Below are 16,205 nucleotides of genomic sequence, written 5' to 3' on the forward strand. Positions count from 1 at the left end.
TTCCATTCGCCCATGCCTTGATCGAGGTGCGCCCCAGCTCGAACCGTATCCCGGTTTGACGAGGCAGGGATCAAAGCCAGCAAATTGCGGAGGGCTAAATACATTGAACCCTTTTTCGTTGGATTAATTGTTTTCTGTGGTCTCGATTCCCACTTCTTCCCGTGCGTGTGTCTGTCTACAACCCGGCCTGTGTGCAAGACAGTTTACAATATCTTTTGCTTTCCGTTCCGCGGGCGGGAAGCCGAGGGTGCAAGCAGCGGGAAGAGGCGAAGTGCAAATGCAGGTGCGAGCATTAGTCTTTCCACTTGCCCACTCCCCTTTCCCTCCAACCCCAGCGTCAGATGAGGTTATTCACGATGTGACTTTGAAAGCTCACCTCCCCGCCCCTTTTCCTCCTTCCTCCTCCTCCTCTCTCCACCTTTTCGTCGGTCTGCCCGCTGCCGAAGTGCGCCCGCTGAGCAACGATGATGCGCCTCATCGTGCATGTAGTGGGGGGGAAACCGCGATGGATGGCCCCGACACCCTCCTTGTTCTGCTCGCTTCTGGAGGGTTGCGACGAGGTAACGAGAGACGGGGATGCGCTGCCAGGGGGTGGGGGAGGATCGAGGGGCGGGAAGGGGGGGGGGGGTGCGATAATTGTGACGAGGGAGGGTTCTCTCCTTCGGAACGCCCGCTTCCAAAGTGCAGTGCTGCTGTCTGGTCTGTGATGGACGACGTGCTGTTGCCGGTCGGATCAGGCCCCTGACCATTGCTAATTTCGGGTTTCTCGCCGCGAAGAGGCTGAGTCTCGTTTCGTCGGAAGACTAAGCGGGGTCGGTTTGGCCCATATTGCACCTTATCGTGGTTTCGCAAGACGTGCGCATGTATGCGTGTGTCTCTCACTCTTACACTGTTGTCGTCCGGCAACGTCGGGAACTTTTTTTTTGGGGGTATTTTTTTTTTCCCATTTTTTGTTTGTTGGTCCTTTTATTTTTTCTTTTCTTTTAGGCTTTGCTGATGCGACGCTGACTACCATGCGACGCTGTCTCCACCATGCACTCACACACACACACACACACACACACACACACACCCCTCCCCCCTCCCCCATTTCGGAATGCCCTCGGGTAACTGGAACTCTGAACCAGCGAATCGCGACTCAAGTTAAATCTGTCAATGTTCTGTAAGCTGAACATAAGCAAACGCGTCACAGCGAGCCCCTCTCACCAACACAACTACCCAAACCTTAACAGCACTCGTCACCAAATGGGCGGCGCACACGACATCAACAAACTTGATTCCTAAGCTCTCAGCTCGTAAAAGCCGTAAAAGCCGGATTTGGGTGCCGAGCCCCTTTCTCGCCCCCTCAGATCGTCAGTCTGGCCGCCAATGCGTTCCATTCCCTCGGGTCGTGCCAAGACAACTAGAGACCATCTCCCACCAGAGACTCACAACCGACCCCCCCTTCTCTTCTCCTCGGCCAGCTTCTCTTTCCCGTTTGTCCGTCTTTGCACGCCGGGTATACCCAAGACAAGGAGAGCAAACGTCCATCACAAACTCACAGACCTCCCTAGCCCCCCGGTCCTTCGTTTCCTACCTGTCCATCCTTCGATCCGTCAAACCAACCAACCCTGCCAGTCCGGAGAAAACTCCTGTTCCCGAAACGACGCAAAAGAGAGAGAAAGAGTGTGTGTGTGTGAGAGAAAAAAAGTCAAAGGTAAAAAAGCCATGCCTCCACGGCGGTCTATGCAGCCGTGCCCTGTTCTGCCCCTCCCATGACATGATAGCTCGCTTCGTAAAAGCAAATGGACCCTGCCGAGCCTAAAAGCGAAGGAGAAGAGCGTACGGAGGGAAACAAGGTTTGGTTTGTAACCCACTTCCACTCTAGTCAGCCTCAGCCAGCTGCATGATGAGCTTGGCAGCCATGTCGAGGAACGGGAAGGGGCTGGTGACATCCTTTTCTTCGAGCAGCCTGCGGTCTGCCGTCTCGTAGCCAGAGCACTTGAAGTCAACGAGATAGACGCCGTGTTCCATCTCGTAGATCTGTATATCGACATGGAGAGCTACAAAGTCCCTCTTCATGTTTTCTTCATGCACGTGGTAGCTGTCTGGGTGATCATACGCCCTTCTACTCATGGCTGGACGAATCTGGTCAGCAAGGGGAGGAGAAGGAAAATTGTCGTTCCGAGGAACACTCACTCTTTGTCTCCCATCGCACTTTGATGTGCCAGGGGTCAGCCGGCAGTTTGTACTTCTTCAGCGGATCGATGCTGCTCGTCGACGTGTTGGCGCCCTCCGACTGCTGCGTGCCGCTGCCGTACTCATCGACGAAGCTGCCGTCCCCGCTGCCTCCATGCTCGCTCTCGTCTTGAGCGTGGAGCTTCTCATAGTCCTCGTCAGGCACATATGTTGCGCCGAGCTTGTTGAGTGCCTTGTGAATGCAGAGAAGAGCCTCCCACGGCGCGTTACGCGAGCGGATACCGAACTGCCAACGAACTGGCTTGACCTTCTTGGCAGGCGCCGTCACAGGCGTCATGCCCTGCGGTCGCTGGCCAGAGTCATCGGCGTAGCGCTGCTGCGTCTTGTTGTGCGGCTTTAGATGCCGTGCCATCTCCTCACGCTCGGCATCGGTGCGAGAGCTTGAGCCGTGCTCGTCGACGACGATGCTAGGCGTGGGTGTGTCTTCTATGCCCGCCTTCTCCCGTTCCACGTATTCTTTGTGGTAGTCGGGCAGACTGCTGGGAAGGATGCCAATTTTGCTGATGTAGGGCCTCGGCACGGCACCGACTCCAGAAGTCCCAGATCGAGCAGACGAGGCACTGATCATGGGGCTGTTGGAGGTTTCCGGGTCGACAGTCAGTGAAGCCAAGCCATCTGCGGTACTTGTGAGTATGATTCCATCACGATATCCAAGGTTGATCTTACCGTTGCCCTGCATGAGCTTATTCTCACGAACAATCATGTAGGCGTCCTTGATGGCTGACGGCTCTTCGGCCTCTAGAGCCTCCTGCACGTCCTTCTTGCCGTACCCCATGGTCTTACTAATCTTCTCCGTAACCTCGTCGTGCAGCTTTTCTTGCACCTTCGTCGGCGCATTGGGTGCGATATCGCTCTTCTTGATGGCCTGGTTGGGGTCCACCCCTGTGTTGTAGAACTCCTCCACGGCTGGCTGAAGATAGGGCGGCAGATCGATTTGGAACCACGGGTCGGCCCTTATGTCGTCTATAGAGGCGCGCTGGACGGGATTAACTACAAGCAGTTTCTTGATGAGATTGGCAGCACCAGTGTTGATCCATTGTGGGATGCTGTACGTGCCTCTCGCAATCTTGGCGAACAGGCTAGGAATGTGTTCGTCGTCAAAAGGTAATCTTCCGACGAGCAAAACATAAAGGATGACGCCGCAACTCCACACGTCGACTTCGGGGCCGGCATAGAGCTTGCCTCCGATGACCTCGGGAGCCGCATAGTTGGGGCTACCGCAGGACGTCTTGAGGAAGTTGCCGTCCGTCATGATGTTGCTGAGACCAAAGTCGGCAATCTTAACATTCAGCTGGTCATCGAGGAGAAGGTTCTCGGGCTTGAGGTCGCGGTGGACGATCTTGTGTCGATGGCAGTACTCGACAGCACAGAGCATCTGCTGGAAGAAACGGCGTGCCTCGGCTTCCTTCATGCGACCATTCTGAACAATGTAATCGAAAAGCTCGCCACCGGCGTACTCTAGGACCATGATAATCTCGTTTTGCGTCTTGATGACAGTATAACTAGGCACAGACAAGGCATGTCAGCTCCGTTTGGGAAAGGATAACCAGAGCTGCCACGCGGGGCAGCCGAGCAGAGGTTCCAAGAGCAAAGGGTCTGTACGAACAGCTTGATGATATGGGGATGTCGCAGCAGCTGAAGATATTCAATCTCACGTTCGACGCGGCCAGCCATGTCCCTGCTGATGAGCTTCTTGCGCGCGATAATCTTCAAAGCGACGTGCTGGCCGGTGCCATTGTGTATGGCCAGCTTGACCTTGCCGAAGGAGCCTTCGCCAAGGGTCTTGATGACCTTGTAGGCACCGATGCGCTGCTCGGTCTTGATCCTCTCCCGGACGCCGGCGCCGATGCCGGTCGGGATAGGACCACGGCCAGCGGCGGCAGCAGCAGCGGCCTGCTGATCTGCACGAGCTGCGGAGGCCATGGCAGGTGTGGTGGTGGTGTTTGTGTTGGCGGCGGGGTTCGACTCGGAGGGTGAGGCTTTCCAGCCCTCATTCGCACGGCGTCGGATCTGGGATGGAGAGAGGGAAATGGTGAGCTCCTCATCCTCGAAACCCCTCGGGGGAGCCATGTCGTTCCGGGGACGGGATGGGATGGGGCAGGGCCTGCTCTGCGTCTCTAGGCGGGTCGGATCGGTTGGTGTCGAGGCGGGCTGGGGGGGTGTGCGCGATGTACTCTTTTCGCTCGTTTCTCTTTCCGCCCTCGGGCTGCTCTGCTTGGACCTGTGACTGATCGTTTCGTTCGGTTTGAGCGTGGTGTGGTGCAGGTGGGTTGGAATGGGCGGGCGGGCAGTGGACAGAGCAGACCCAACGCTGACCAGTGGAGGCCATGACATGACGGATGTGGAGGGGAAGGGCTGCCAAGACCCTTGAGCCCCTCAGATGGGACCCCATCCAGCCCCTCCAGTCCTCCAGCCCTCCACCTTCGCTGCAGCCTGATGGCCCGTGCGTCGGCATCGGTGCCCAGTACTCTAGGGACCCGGGGGAGCTCGATGGGGAGCTCAACAGGAGGCATCACAGGTCGCAACAATGTGGTCGCCCGCTAAAGGAACCAGGCTCTGCCAACATTCCAGGCAGGCATCTCAGGCCTGGTTCAGGTACCTTGGGTACCTTACTTCTGGAGCGCCCAGGCGGTCGGTAGACATGCAAGAGCTCTGGGCTCAGTCTTCACCGTCCATTTCGGCGAGCACCTTTTCTTTTCCCAGACTCTTTTTTGGGCTCTCTCAACCTCACCACTTTCCAAACCGTCACACCCATGGGAGAAGCAAGATGTCGCCCTGGGAGAGACTGGGCTTGATCTCGGGTCTCCCAACGCTGACCTGTCTTGGCCTCGACCGCCTGATCACAGATCAGTTATCATGTTGACGCGTGCAGATACATCAGCCAGCCACCACAACTTGACCACCCGACCATCTTCACCCGGGATAAACCGCCGCTGAAGAGCCGCTGACCACCAATCAGCCAAGAACCATTCCTATGCGGTACGCCGAGGGACATCGACGTCTTGACCCGGCGCTGCACCTCTTACCTCACCGGCGCCGTGCCGCGCACATCGTGCAACTGCATGCTTCCAAGATGACGCCCGCAGCTGCCGCCCGTGTCAAGAGTCACTTGCAGGACTATCATCGAGGACGAATCCCGTACTGTGCTATCTCGATCCACGGCTCGTTCGGCCTCCCTGCCCCTTCGTCAGGGACGTCGGCCCCATCCTCCCAGACTCGGGCCCGTTTTGCTGTGCATCACCTCCACCAGGAAATACCGCTCGCCATACCTTAAAAATATCATGTGCATGTAACCTTGGTGGATCTCTACCTTGACGTTGCAGAGCCAGGGGCGTGTTCTTGGTCATATTTCCCCCATATTCTTATCGTCAATGTAGCATCGGGGCATGGCTGTAACAGACATTTTAGAGCAGGTGTACGGTAGCTGGCTGTGGTCTGCTTCCCCACTTCCATGTGCGTGTGTGTGTCAGAAGCGAGGAAACTTCTCATGACTTGTGAGGTGCCATGGGTGCTTGAAAACACAAATGAAGCTGTTGCTGTTGCGGGGAAAGTCTGCACCAAATTGCGCATGCACTGCCAACGAGGTTGACGAACCTCCCTTTTTAGGATGACATGTCATAGAGTTCCAGCAACTGTCAACTCCACATCAACCTGACGGGGTCGTAAGTTGATCAGGAATTGTCCTTCTTCGAGTCATTCAACTTGCAGGGTGACGTATCACCGCATCAGTGAGCCAGAGCGCGCATTGTACTACACATCACAAGTTTGGAAGGATCAACTTGACTCGGGGAGGTTTGCTACCGCGGTTTTGAGCTGTTTCCAACCAACCATCTCGAACAGATCGACAATGACCAGGCTTACACACCACCAACTGAATGCACTTCCATCTTAGCGGAGCGTCTCAGCAACGGCTTGGTAGTAAGGTATAGCGCTGGGTTTCTCTGCAGCGGCGTGGATACCACGGCGCAGCGGTATTGCGACACTTCAAGACGACAAAATGAACGAGATCCGGAGGCAAAGCCGACGCCGACTCTCCCTCCCCGGCTCCTAGGGCCAAGATTTGTTCCGCCGTGCGGGTAGCCCTTCGTGCGGATAGTCATGTCACTCAGCATGCTATTATGGGCTTCCGTTTAACGCTAACCAGCGCCAAGATAAGCCGCTGAAGCATGGTGAGTCGGCTCCGTTCTCTGCAGGCCCGCATCCCAGGGCTCAGGTATTTCTATCCTTGTTCTCCTCGGCCCTCAAGCGTTCGAGCAGCTTCCCGCGGAGAAAGGAACTCAAGCCAAGACTAAAGGTTGTACAGGATTGTCAGTTGAGGACGGCGACGTGTTGCGCCGACAAAGACGCATTGGAGTGATTGTACTTACGCTCCCTCGTTCGTCAGCATGCGATACGTTCCACTCGACTGAAGATTTCCAATGATGTTGCCCTCGGGATCAACCTCTAGGCTGCCAATGATGTCCTCAGGCCAGGCAATGCGTCCAAAATCGGGCGGGTTCCTCGAGTCGCTGAGGTGAATATACCCACCCCGTCCACCACCGCCTGCTCCTCCTTGTCCACTCGCACCGCCGGCACCTGCCGTCTCGCTCGGCTTCCTGTTGCCTCTCCTATGCTGCTGCTGGGCACCGAATATGCCACCAGCCCCAAGGCTGCCACCACCAGGCCCTGCAAAGGCACGGGCCTGAGCAAGAAGCTCCTCGTCCTGCGGTGCATGTTCGGCGAGAACTTCGTACATTATGTTGAGGAAAGATTGGTTCTCCGTGAAGGATTGCGGCGTTGGGGGATCTTGGGTCGCAAAGCCGATGGCTAACCTGGGGTTCGGAGGCTGGCTATCGAGAAAGCTGAGGAGGAAGGAGGCCCTCGAGGCATCTGCTGGGAAGACTTTCTGACCGGGCAACAATCAGTCATGGCCTTACATACGGCTAGCGAGGAGAAGGACCTACGATATGCGGGTTCGTCGGCAGTGTTGAGACGGCGCGGACGAACCTCACGGCGCTTTTGAACCGCGGTACCAAGCGAGCTGTCGATACCAACATTTTGAGTGCGTTTTGAGTATGGATCGTGTATCGAGTAGAAATGCTTTAGGATCTCAAGAAATTAACCAACAGATGCCGTAGCTCGTACAGCTCTCGAAAAGTGATTGGAATTGGGGCGTTGACATCACCAAAATTGCTTCGATTGACCGGGGCGCATGCTCCGTATTAAGCATGGAGCATACCTACCTCTCTCTTGGGGAGCTGACTCGGCCAAAGCCTGCACGCAGCAAGCGCTGGCTCCTGCTCAAACCGTGACTGGCCCCCACCAACACGTCCCCGGTCCTCAGGACGCGTCTCAATTAAACATCTGGGCGCTTTCTACCTACCCGCACCATAAAGATCGTCCCTTCAAGTCGACATTCGGCACACTTGAAGGACACTTCTCGCGCGACATCACACGACATCCGGAGATATTTAGCGGCACAGTCTGGTAGCGAAATCATGGATCGTCCGCCGACTGTTTCTCCAAGACGTAAGAAGACAAACTTGGCTCACATCTTCAACGGCGCAAGGACGCCCGCCCCCTCCTCGTCTGCCATTCCCTCCTCTTCCCCCGCCTTCGGCACACCTGTTCACCCGTTGAAGCCGTTCAACGTCTCGGCCCCTACGAAACACGCCATCCTACCCATACTCCTCCCTCCGGCTACTTTGCGGCCCCTCGCCTTCCGAACCTTCACCAAGAAGCACAGCCTGACCCTGACGTCGACGGCATTACAGGAGCTCGCTACGTTTATCGGCCGGCATTGCGGATCAGGATGGCGCGAAGAGGGCCTAGCGGAAAAGGTTCTCGAGGAAGCAGCCAAAGCCTGGAAGGGTCGCAATGGAGGAGTCATTGTGGATGGCGGCAGCTCTGAGCTCAAGGAAATATTGAAGACTATGGAGGGCAACATGAGTGGAGGAAAAATCATTGCTGGTGGAAAAGGTCTGAGCCGCCAGAACAGCATGCTAGAGCCAGGCAGGGACGCAGAAACGGCTTCGCATACCAGGCTGGGACTGAGGCCAAATCAGGCCTTGACTAGGGAGGACAGCCAGCAGAGCTTCGGCATGTCGAGCCTGGAGGTCGAAGAGGAGGAGAATGACGAAACAGTCAACGACGCAAGGAAATGGCTCAAGGTGATTGGGGCATACGACCAACCACGACTTTGCTACAACGTGGCCAAGAAGCACTTCGAGAGGTATGTTCAGCTAGCTCTCTAAACGATTCCTTCCTCTACTGACAGTCTTTCTCAAGGGAAACTACAAAACCGTCTCTTTTGCCGCCAGCATCACACAAAACAGCACTTTTCCGAAATCGTTACCACGTCATTCACCAGCGTCTTCTGCGGAATGAAGCATTCCAGACCTCAGCCGTCGCCAGTGCAAGAGCATCAACACTAAAGAGGTCGTTATCAACCCAGCAGAACCACAAGATAACACCAATCGCAAACCTGCTGGGTCGCCATGGAAGTCACCACATGCTACTCGGCATGCTGGTTGTGCTGCCGACGGGCGGCCTGGCTATTAGCGATTTGACAGGCACTATTGCGCTCGATCTCTCACAGGCAATTGCCATCCCAGAAGATTCGGCTTGGTTCGCCCCTGGTATGATTGTCTTGATGGATGGCGTGTACGAAGAGGAGGAGGAGTCACACGGCAAGGGCCTGAGTGGCAGCAGCGGCGTAGGAGGAACCCTCGGCGGCAAATTCCAAGGTTTCTTCGTTGGCCAGCCCCCTTGTGAGAAGAGGAGAGCAACACTGGGCGTGAGCGGGCCCGATGGTGGCCAGGATCACACTATTGGCGGTGGATTCGGCTGGATCGACTTCCTTGGTGTCGGCAGCGAGAGGGCAGTTGGTCCGCGAATGCGGAAGCTCGAACAACGTTTGCTCCCCAGACGCTCTGCTGAAGACACCCCCGGTCGAGGTCGTATGATCATCCTTGGCGAGGTAAACCTCGACCAGCCGCGTACCCTTCAGGCATTACGCAAAATCTTGTCACTGTATGCCAATGAGCCGGAGGGCCAGAGCCCCATGACGTTTGTCCTCACGGGCAATTTCACACAACATGCCGTTCTGGCCCGAGGCGGCAGTGGAGGCAGCATCGAGTACAAGGAGGTCTTCGACGCGCTCGCAAGTACCTTGGCCGACTTCCCAACACTGCTGCAGACTGCGACCTTTGTCTTCGTCCCGGGGGACAATGACGGTTGGGTTTCCTCCTTCGGCGCTGGAGCGGCCGTTCCACTACCGCGCAAGCCAGCCCCCGAGATGTTCACTTCTCGGATCCGGCGGACATTTGCTGCCGCCAATGCGGAACTGAATAGTGACAGCGAGAAAAGGGCAACGGAAGGCGAGGCAATCTGGACGTCGAATCCCAGTCGACTGAGTCTCTTTGGTCCCAATCATGAGATTGTTCTGTTCCGCGACGATGTCGCAGCCCGCCTCAGCCGTACTTCCGTCCGGCTCAAGTCCACGCATTCAGCCATCTCCGCAGCCAACTCCGCAGCCGACGATCCGGATAATCAATACACCCCCTCCACGGGCGGCGACGTCGTCATGTCAGGCGCGGTGGGCTCAAATGAAACCCCCGTAGACCAGGAGGCCATGGATGTCGATACGACCAACGCAAGCACTGCCACCTCGTCGGCCGCCCCTTCGGTCTCCCAAGACGTCCACCGTGCACGCAAGCTCGTCAAGACCATTCTCGACCAGGGCTACCTTGCGCCGTTCCGACACGCCATTCGCCCCGTGCACTGGGATTACGCGGCCGCGCTGCACCTGTACCCGCTACCCACGGCGCTGGTGCTTGTCGACGCCACGGCGCCGCCGTTTGCCGTCACATACGAAGGATGTCATGTTATGAACCCGGCGAGCTTGCTGGTGCCAGGCAAGACTAGGGTTGCGAGATGGGTGGAGTATGAGATTGGCAAGGTGGGAATGATGAGGGACTTGTCGTTCTAAGTGCATAGCCATTATGAAGAGACATGGTATGGCGTTTGAACTTGAGGCGTGAAGAGCTACACTGGCTAGCGGGTCTGCTTCAATGCGTACGGAGGCGAATGGATAACGATATGATTTGGTATTTACCCTGTGCATCGTGGAATCTCCGCAATACAAGGCTTAACCATACAATAGCACTCGAAAGTCATGTGCGCCGTCTTGATGACGGGATTACACTTGCCTCCCAGGTTGATGAATAAAACGTCGTATATTCTAAGAAGAAAACAAACCGATCCATCCCCAGCGCCAGCCCAAACAAAGTTGAAAAAAAAAGTATCGGGAAACAGAACGCAACCACCTCTACCGCAGGAGCAGCGATTCGTCGTTCAGCACACCAAAGAGACCTTCCATCTCCTTTTGCACGCATTGCAGCTCATGCGCGACTTGGGCCGTTACCAGCGTATATGCGTAGAGCAGAGCATAATCCTTCTCCTCAGCCGTTACGTGCAGCTCGAGCTTGGGTGGCTTCAGCTTGGCCTTCCCATGCCCGTTCCCGTTCCCGTGTCCATTCGTCGATTCATTGTCATTCACACCAGCGTCGTCCTCTTGGTCGTCTTCCTTGACTGCAGCTAGCGATGGCTGGTGCTCTCTACGAAATTGGTAGATTTTACCCAGGAGCCTGTCCTTGGTGCCCTCCACCGATGGGATGGCGTCTGTCAAGGGGTATTCGAGCATAAAACAACTGGCCAGAACCTGGAAGACGTGGCAAATGCGGTCACAAAGTTGAGCTCGCTCGGCTGCCGTATGTAGTAGGAGAGCACGTTCGCCAGCTGAAAGACTCCCGCGCTTCGATGTCACGAGGCGCATGGCGTGGAAGCCATCAACGATCCTGAGCGTGGATTGCATGATGCGCGCATACGCATCATCGGGGAAGGGGCCACGAAGTTCGAACTCGGACTTAGCTGACGCTCGAAGAGCGTCAAGTTTCAGCGCTACGTGCGTACAGTGTCAGTCGGATGCCTCAGGCGAGACTAGAAAGGGGCTCGCGTGCTTACCATATCGCTGCACAGCCTTCTCCTCGCCAGCCCTCATGTAAGACCGCGTACTGTCGCTATTGAGCAGGATAGCCAAAGGTCCACGCCTCCAGATGAGGCCGAGTTGTACATATAGAATTGTCAGTCCTTCTTTGAACTTGCGCCTGCCCGAAATAGGCCAGATCATCCGGCAGACAACGATGCCCCAGAGAATACCGAGATTGACAGATACAAGTCGGTGGTACACAATCTCACCCATCATGGGGTTCAGGCCGCCCTCGTCGTCGTCGTCATCGGTCGACCTTCTGCGACAGCGAATAGGCGTAGAGAACGGTTACATTCCATGCGAGAAGCGTGGTTCGGCCAAGGGGCGGGTTTTTGAGAACCAGCATGACATAGAAGCTGCCGAAGCTGATGGCCCAACCGGAAAAGGCCAGAACAACACCGTTGCCTTGGCTGACGGCCCAGAAGATCAGGGCAAAGCAGCCGCCGAACAATGTGCCGAGAGACCTTGCTGTACCAGTGGTATTGGCGGCGCCTACGGTCATGCTCGTGACAATCATGAAGGATAGAAGACCCCATTCGCCTCTCCAGTGCTTATAGATGGGTCTGGTGGCGGGAAGGAAAGCAAGCATAGCCCATAGCATGGCGCCCAGACCTACTTTGATGCCGAATCGAACTACACATAGTCAGTAACTGATATTGAGGTGAACGGTAAGCTGAACTGACTATCATCTCGGGCTAGGAACCTCATAGCCTTCAGACACCATTGCGAGAAGGATCGCAAGAAAGAACTTGCGTCAGGAGAGGCATCCCAGTTGAAGGTGTCGCGCCGATTCATCATCTCTGCCGGCATGCCGGACGGCATGCCAGACTTGCGGACGGGCCTGATGGGTGTTTCCTCGGCTGCTGAAGGTTGCAAAAGGGCTTCTTGGTCGGGATCGTTGGGGTCAGGCTTGACCGCAGGCTTTTCCCATTGTTTCCAGAACTTCAACCAGCGCCAGGTGTGCCCACTGGTAGCGCGCGCGTACTTCAAGTCCTCCAAAACCGTCAAGTAGGCATCGATGTCTTCGGCCACGTTCTGCAGACTAAAACTGAAGTGGCCGCACGCAGCCGCCACTTCTTCAATGTCGGCCTGAATCTTCTCTGTCCTGGCTCTTCCCAGCTCAATGCTTTTGTACAGGTCTCGAAGTGCACTTGTTCTCGTGTCGTTGTAAACACCCAGAGCATCTTTGAGACTCTGTCGAAAATTCTCGTTAATGCTTATATCGTACTTGGGCGGTGGTCCGAAGGTTGGATCTCTCAGGATTTCCGACAGGGTATAGGCCAAAGACTTCATTGATGGGCCCAACAGAGCAATGAATAGTTCAAATATCTCTGACGGCGCCCGGAATGACGTCAAAGGGTTTGCAGAGGAACAGTTCGAGCCCTCTTCGGCGCTGGCACGATACTCCATCTCCAGTTCCTCCGACTCTTCAATTGCTGCTAGTGTTGCGGCCTTGTCGCGCGTGTTCTTAAGATACTGCGACATGGCGCGCGTCAAAGTTGGCGAGTAAATGACGGTGCCGCCGGGGGACTGGATACTGTTGGGGCCGTCCTGAGGTAGCTCCTTCAGGAGAGCGAACTGAGTCTCCGCGGCGCTGCGAAGACCTCCAATAGACTGAGCAAGGACCTCGAAGCATCTGACGACCTCTCTGTCCATCTTGTAGATCGTCTCACGACCAAGGATATAGTGCTCCAGCTTTGCCTCTCGCAAGTTTGTGGTCATCTTGGTGTATGATGCTTTGAAATCCTTGTCCACTCGGGTGTAGTCACCGGACGACAGCTCCTCCTCGGTGCCATTGAGGAAACCGCGGGCAATCATGGCAAGCAAGTCTCCAAGAGATTCTGCTGACGTGTTCATGGTGCTTCTCAGACCCGCCCTCGCAGACGTTCGCCAAGCTAAGATGTTAACGAGTGCAGTGATAGAAACACCCATGACAAGGATCTTGAAGACCTGCACAACCTTGATAGACGACAAGTATCCACCTTGAACAGCTTCTTCTTTGGTAACAATAGTGATAATGGCGATGGATGCTAGTGTGCACCCGACATTCACCAAGGGGCTGTTCATTCTCTGCTTGATCCAGCCCACGAATCCAAGGCCGAAACCAATGCAGATGATCAATATCATGACATGCGACAAAACTTGGAAGCCAACTTCGTTGCCCAGCACAGACAAGCCCATGGATAGCATGGATATGATCTGGGCGTAGCCGATAGCGCAGAATGCGATGAGGACTGATTCAACCATTGAGCCCCAAGTGCGATTGGCGTGAAAGTATACAGTGATGGTGGCGACGACATGCTTGCCATCGGGTTTCCCCAAAAAATCAGAGATCGGTTCGAGGTAAGTGGCCATACTGCCGAGAAGGTAGGCAAGAGTGCACTTGAGCACACCCTTGCCAGCTGGAGACCGGAGGAAGTCCCAGAACTTCAGAAAGCTCGTCTTGACATTGTGTCCTATGGTATGGGCGCGCTCGCTGTTTGTCTCGGACAGCAAAAGAGACCGGTAGCCATCAGGGTCATCGGAACGATCGTTGTCGAGGCTCGGGTTTCGGAGTGTGAACTGGCGATGGCTTCGCTCGCCCGTGCCGGGGATGATCACAGTGCCATTTCGTAGCTTCTAGTTTGGGGGAAAGACGGTCATGTTAACTTCGCGAAATCTTTGGTTCGAGCTCACTTCGAAGCCCTTTCCTCCAGTAGTGGTCACCTACATTTCTCTTGGAAGGTCTTTTAGGGGGCCATTGACTGTGGTTCGAAGTGCTCATGACGGCGGGTTTGTCGCATTCTCTGAAGGTAGCGTTGGGGTGAGCGCGGCGGACGCGCGAGCTTTGCGACAAGCGGTATTAGAATGCAATCGTGCGAGTCGTAAAGCGCCGATTTGGTCGAGCGGTCGGGCTTCCGGTCGCAGACTGCAGCGCGACTGCAGTATTGGTTGGTGTTGAACTGTACTGTGCTCGGCCAAGGGCAAATGTCTCTCGAGAGTTGGGGATGACGAGCCAAGACCCGGTCAGTCTGCCAAAAGCGCTTGCTGGGATGGAGAGTGGAGAGCTGGGAGCTCGAGCTGCAACCTCGAGTGGACCCACGATCAGTATCCTTGTTAGCACCGTCGAGCCGTGGCTGTGATTGTGGCTTACGATTTCGCCCCTCACCCTCCGCTTGCTCCAAGGTGGGGGTTAGGCCTGCTTCGTTGGCCAAATGCCAACAAGTGACTGACAATCATTTCACTAGTACCTAGTTGCGACTGCTGGTTGATCTCCTTCGAGATAGCTATACAGGTTTGATAGGCACATCCTGAGCATCCAGTATCCTTCAGTAAGCGACTGGCACATGAAGCTCAACAAGGTTTCCGGATTCGCAACCTTCACTCTATGCGAAGATTTCTGTCGACAATGGCGTCTTATAGCCCTCGGCGGTTCGCGCCTCTGAAGCAAGGTGCTCCATCCGATGCTCCCCTCCTGAAAGGCGTTGTCTTTGACGTCGACGGTACACTCTGGTACGCCGCCTCCAACCCACGACGTTCTCCGCATCATCAACCGCAAATGCTTACATCACATGCCAAGCGAGCCGCAGACGTACATGTTCGGACAAATGCGCAACGCTCTTGGTATTACCAAATCCGTCGACATTCTCGACCACATTTACTCTCTTCCCACGCCCGGGGCACAGGAGAAAGCAATGGAATCGATTCGCGCCATCGAGCGCGAGGCCATGGCCACCCAGGTCGCCCAGCCAGGTCTCGAGACACTCATGTCCTACCTTGACTCGCGGGGCATTCGCAAGGGCATATGCACGCGCAACTTCGATGCCCCAGTCGCTCACTTGCTCGGCAAATTTCTCTCAGGCAGCATGTTTGCGCCCATCGTCACAAGAGACTTTTCGTCCACCCAAGCCCGATCCCGCAGGCATTTTACACATTGCTCGGAGCTGGGGTCTCCTAAAAGAGGCGACCGAAACAGGCACGGAGGTAGAAGCTGATGCTTCAGGACTCATCATGGTTGGCGATTCCATCGATGACATGACAGCAGGCCGAAAGTGGGGCTACGACCGTCTTGTTAGCGAATGACGTCAATGTCCATCTAGTGGACCATGAGCATACTGATTTTGGCCATTTCGCCGCTTTAGACGACCTTGTATCCATCTCGAGGAAGGTTTCGTAAGCCGGGACACTGTCGTCGAGTAGAAAAAGCCCGAACAACTTCGAAATGTATATCAACCGTATGACTCCCGCTATGCAAAGGCCAATCACAACATAAGAGAGGGCGAGGTGATGGGCTAAAGCCAGGACATATCAGATAGACCTAACTTGATGCAAATATTGATGAAAAGAAATCTTGATTGTGGTGTCTAAGTGATCTGCACGCCTGCAGTGACATCCCAGTCCTCACGGTCTGGGTACCTGATTTCCCAATCTTCTATCAGATTATCCTCTGGACGATCCAGCAGAGCCACTTGTTCCAGACAGGCCTATTCAACTATTTGATGGTACGCAGAGTGAGTCGAATGTAATGACAGATCTCCAAGATAGACGGGCTCAATCCAAACGCCGAAAGATGCTGAAGAGTGCCACACCAGGCAACGAGAGAGATGTACGAAGCGATTGACAACGAGAAGGGGGAGAGTAGCCCTGTGCCAAACTAATATGGAGGCCAAGAACATGAGCGTCACACTAGTCTGGCGAAGTACATGTGAAATCTGCGTATGGCCTCCACTCATCATTGTAAGGACCTGGTCATCATGTATTGGCTCCGTGGCGATGTTTGTGAGGCAAGCTCTTCTGACCGGAGTGACAAGACAGTGAGCCTCGCAGGAAGCCAAAAATGGTGTTGAGCATGTGTAGGCTGTTTCAGGTGCTGGCGCTTAATTCGAGGACCCATTGTAAACGTCATTCATGTAGCCTCTGTTGGACGGCGGCATGCCGAACGTAGCCTGCCTTCTGTCTC

The 16,205-nt window shown here is 55.3% G+C and overlaps 5 protein-coding genes across 5 annotated transcripts; 2 read left to right on the top strand and 3 right to left on the bottom strand.

Moving 5' to 3' along the window:
• Positions 1–1,863: 1,863 nt before the first annotated feature.
• On the bottom strand, positions 1,864–4,308 carry VDBG_00328 (carbon catabolite-derepressing protein kinase; the record flags this gene model as incomplete). The annotated part of the gene is made up of 5 exons (XM_003008601.1): positions 1,864–2,117; positions 2,179–2,853; positions 2,905–3,577; positions 3,665–3,740; positions 3,845–4,308. 5 exons carry the CDS (start codon positions 4,306–4,308, stop codon positions 1,864–1,866), a joined length of 2,142 nt encoding a protein of 713 aa, XP_003008647.1.
• A 2,139-nt stretch (positions 4,309–6,447) lies between these two features.
• On the bottom strand, positions 6,448–7,274 carry VDBG_00329 (conserved hypothetical protein; the record flags this gene model as incomplete). Its single annotated transcript, XM_003008602.1, has 3 exons — positions 6,448–6,526; positions 6,606–7,123; positions 7,182–7,274. 3 exons carry the CDS (start codon positions 7,272–7,274, stop codon positions 6,448–6,450), a joined length of 690 nt encoding a protein of 229 aa, XP_003008648.1.
• Positions 7,275–7,715: 441 nt separating this feature from the next.
• On the top strand, positions 7,716–10,207 carry VDBG_00330 (DNA polymerase epsilon subunit B; the record flags this gene model as incomplete). The annotated part of the gene is made up of 2 exons (XM_003008603.1): positions 7,716–8,449; positions 8,506–10,207. The coding sequence occupies 2 exons, from the start codon at positions 7,716–7,718 to the stop codon at positions 10,205–10,207; spliced, it is 2,436 nt and encodes an 811-aa protein (XP_003008649.1).
• A 339-nt stretch (positions 10,208–10,546) lies between these two features.
• On the bottom strand, positions 10,547–14,030 carry VDBG_00331 (conserved hypothetical protein; the record flags this gene model as incomplete). Its single annotated transcript, XM_003008604.1, has 5 exons — positions 10,547–11,178; positions 11,242–11,525; positions 11,731–11,899; positions 11,950–13,885; positions 13,977–14,030. The coding sequence occupies 5 exons, from the start codon at positions 14,028–14,030 to the stop codon at positions 10,547–10,549; spliced, it is 3,075 nt and encodes a 1,024-aa protein (XP_003008650.1).
• Positions 14,031–14,654: 624 nt separating this feature from the next.
• VDBG_00332 (HAD superfamily hydrolase) lies at positions 14,655–15,240 on the top strand (the record flags this gene model as incomplete). The annotated part of the gene is made up of 2 exons (XM_003008605.1): positions 14,655–14,758; positions 14,826–15,240. The coding sequence occupies 2 exons, from the start codon at positions 14,655–14,657 to the stop codon at positions 15,238–15,240; spliced, it is 519 nt and encodes a 172-aa protein (XP_003008651.1).
• Positions 15,241–16,205: the final 965 nt, after the last annotated feature.

Source organism: Verticillium alfalfae, genomic scaffold, assembly GCF_000150825.1.
Source record: "Verticillium alfalfae VaMs.102 supercont1.1 genomic scaffold, whole genome shotgun sequence".
Taxonomy (NCBI): Eukaryota; Fungi; Ascomycota; class Sordariomycetes; order Glomerellales; family Plectosphaerellaceae; genus Verticillium; species Verticillium alfalfae.